The sequence below is a fragment of the Pinus tabuliformis genome, chromosome 9, assembly GCF_031772625.1.
Source record: "Pinus tabuliformis cultivar Carrire ecotype Pingquan chromosome 9, CPIR1, whole genome shotgun sequence".
NCBI lineage: Eukaryota > Viridiplantae > Streptophyta > Pinopsida > Pinales > Pinaceae > Pinus > Pinus tabuliformis.
In genome coordinates, this window is record NC_142307.1 from 398,867,462 (window position 1) to 398,871,277 (window position 3,816).

General features: G+C 33.0%; 1 protein-coding gene across 1 annotated transcript; it reads right to left on the reverse strand.

Moving 5' to 3' along the window:
* Positions 1-2,549: 2,549 nt before the first annotated feature.
* Positions 2,550-3,005, reverse strand: LOC149148823 (uncharacterized). The gene has a single exon (XM_089442284.1). It carries the CDS (start codon positions 3,003-3,005, stop codon positions 2,550-2,552), a length of 456 nt encoding a protein of 151 aa, XP_089298410.1.
* Between the last annotated feature and the right edge of the window lie 811 nt (positions 3,006-3,816).

The following is a 3,816-nucleotide window of genomic DNA, read 5'->3' on the forward strand; positions in this document are numbered from 1 at the left end:
TTAGTCATTTTGCATCAATCACAAATCTCCTTAATTCTATCATAATTCTTTAATCATATTACCATCTTAGAATGTAAAGAAGTTATGATTCAAAGGAAAAGATAAAGAAATAAGTGGTAAATACATACCTTTTCCAATGCTCAACACATTGGTAATACCATGCAAAGCCTCAAACCACCCTTCATATTTAGGAATCCCTAGCCTGGGAATGGTACTAGCCATATTTATCAGCTGTTGCACTTTATTTGGAAGAGTTAGGCATCCAATGAGATCCTTCACTCTTTCTCCAATGGGAAGGGAGGTGCTACAAAAGGAAAATGAGCTTTATCTATTGCAAGAAAGTTACCAACAGATTGAGCTAAATATCCCTCTTTCAAAAACACCCCAACACACAAAACAAATACGAAAACAAAATTCTCCATTAGTCCCATTAACAAAGCCCAAAGGCTTTTTCTATTTTACAAGTTATCCTAGTTTATGGCCATTGGTGGTGCCAACTCTTTGAATTTCGTGACGCATGGGATTATTATTTAATTATGACCACATAGTTGCAAGCCAAGTGTGTCCTTGCTCTTAGATTTCTCTGAGAAGTTTCGTGCAAATATCCTCCTTAAGATTTGAATCACTCGGAATCATAGCACCAACAATTATCTAACCATTGTCAGTGATCAAACTCTTGCTAGGTAGAAGGTCTATTGATCACAACAAGAGGAATTCAATTTATTTATGTTCTTCGTGCAAGTGCCATAGAGTATTAATAATGTTTTGGGAAAACAATAGACCGTCAAAAATACGTTCTGTAAAATGCAAGACACATCAAAAGAAACATTCATGAAAAATTTTTAAATGTACTTGACGAGAAAATCGCCCCATGATGAGCAATTTTCCCGTCAAATTCCATCCCGGACCGTCACCATAACCATAACCATCACCATCAAATGACAAGATACTTCTATAAACACCTGAGATGAAAAATGAAAAGTTCCCTTTCATATCTCGGAGTTGATTTGACTCACGAAGAGTTTGAATTTCATGTGTTTAAGATGAGTTTGACTTCCATGTATTCAAGGATTTCTTCTATTTGGATTTTCAAAGTTTATGAGGGCTTTTGATTTTAATTTTATCAAATGAATGCTATATTTGGATCAAAATGGGTGGCATGTGTTTCTTGGATTGAAATTTGATAGGAAAGTGTTTAACATATATATCTATATATCTATATATATATATTTTATTTATGTATTAAATAATTAGTTAGAATATATTTAATTAATGTATTATATAAAATGATAATATTTTTTTATTCATATTATAACAAGAGCCATGGTGGCAATGTCACTGCTTTTGCTTTTTTGCACATTGTCAACCATGTGACTTTTGTTTATTGTGCAAGAATGACTAAAATTTCAAAAAAATATTTATTAAAAAAAACAAAAAACACTTAATATAATATTCAATTTAATTTAAAAAATTAAAATTATGTTTGATACCAAAATCAAAATGCAACATTATACAAAAATTACAATAATAAAAATATAAGAATTATTACACAAAACAAAATTCTACTAGTCTAGATCTATTTTAACTCCTAAAGGAATAAAAAAGGTATTTTATTTTATTTTTTATTTTTATTTTTGTGTAATTTGATGAATTCAAATTACAAATTTCAATTTTTAATAAACCACCATAGATCCCTCTCGGCGCTTGGTAGATCCCTAGTTAAATGAATCTAAGCTAGTTTAGTTATTAATAATTGATAATTATAATGATTAATTTTATCAATTTTATTTTATTTTATGTAATTTGACCTAGTCAAAATGTTTTAATTAATAATTATAATTAGTAATTGTATTTTATAGTTTTTTTTTTTTTAATTACATTTTTTTTATTATTATGTAATTTGACCAAGTCAAAATGTCTACATAAAATAACATAACATTACAACATCTCTTCTATACTTGGCTCGAGAGCACCTCTCAACGCAATAAAATAATGTATTATCAAATTAAATAACGTAATATAGAAGTAAAATCCAAACAATTGATAGAGTCAAATACTAAAATATATTTTATTCTCAAAGCTGATATCTTTACCATAAATCATAAGTAAAATCAAATTGAATAATATCAACCACATAAGTATATTTATTATATTGGAACATATCTTTTTAATTTCAATTTTGATTTCAGTCTTTTAATTATAATTAACATTGTAATTGGTTGTTAGTTATATATTAATTGGTTGTTTGTTTGTTTACTTTTTTTTTCTCGGAAGAGAAAAACCGACTAGTTATATTAGAGAATGAGATATACTAGTACATTTTGGTTAAGTCAAGAAAGATAATCATATTTCTATCATCACATCCGATCATCCCTTCGCTGGATGTTCACTTACTAGACTAATATGCTGACAATAGATACCACATAAACTTAAACCTTTTCTACATAGAAGTGAGTCAAGAAGTTCAATCTGAAATAAATTAGGATAGGATATAATTTCACCCAACACAAATTAAAAGCAGTCAAAATTTCTCCCAAACATAGGTGCCACTATGGAAGAGCAGTGCAACCATCTTCTTGGATTTCACCATCAATGTAGAAACTAAAAAAAATGGAGCCTTCAACATCAGATTGACCAACTTTGGAAAGAGTATCTGCAGTCCTATTTGATTCCCTGTAAACATGTTGAATGTCGAAACTCTGGAATGTGTTAATAAGAGCATTGGTGCGGCCCAAGCATCCTTGAAGATCCGGTGGATCAAATGTCGTCGAACATGTAATGCCATCTATTAGAGTTTTCGAGTCTCCATAGACATGGATATGCTGCAAAAACTTCTCCCTGACAAACCAGAGAAGTCCCCACAAAGCTATTGTTTCTGCCCTGGAGTTGGTATCCATCCCCCCACGCCAATGTAACTTATAATGTGTGTTTTCACTAATTCGTAGCCACACCTTGCATCCACAACGTCCTCGCTGGGCCGCACCATCAAAATAACTTGCCGACATGTAAATCTGAGGGGCATGTACCAAGTTGAAAGATCCTTCGTGGTCAACAGGCGAGGTTCTAGAGTCTCCAACCATGTAAGGATTTTGGAACATATCCAAACAACATTAATCGAGGTCCCTTAAAAAATGTAATGATTATGTGCCTTCCAGGTTTCCCAGATGACATACAATGGGATGAATCTATGCATACCATACCTGGACGTTCCCCATCGTAAACATTGTTCAACAATAGTAAATTGCCTGAAAGAGATCTTGCAGTAAGATAGAACCTATGACCAGATTTGAAGAGTGACATGAAAAAAAAGAAATAGGTGTGAAATAGATTCATTTTCCCCGCCACACAGTGGGCACCGTCCAGGTCCCTGAAAGCCTTGCTTGTAGAGATTGTCCCAAGCCATCCAAGTGAATAAAATAATCTTCAGGGGGGCATTCCACTGCCAAATAGAAAGAAACCATGGCGGCGTCGAATAGTCGTATATATAATTCATGATGTACCTGTAATTGTCAACCACCTCCAAAGAGCCGTGTTTGAGTATACCAACCCATGAGAGTGAGTCCTCTCTCGCATTCCTGAATAGTCCAGCTCGTTTGAGATCATTGATGTAGCTATTCCACTCCAGTACAATAGGTCCATGTAAACCGATTTTCTCAGCCTCCTTCCCTATCAGATATAATCTGTTCCACCTGCTAATCACTTGATCCAAGAAAAATAGACCCCTCTGTTGTAACACCACCATAGTGCCATCAAAAATTCGGGTGGGGTTACATACACCCAATATATGATCTCGTCCAATGATAATCATATTTCCCT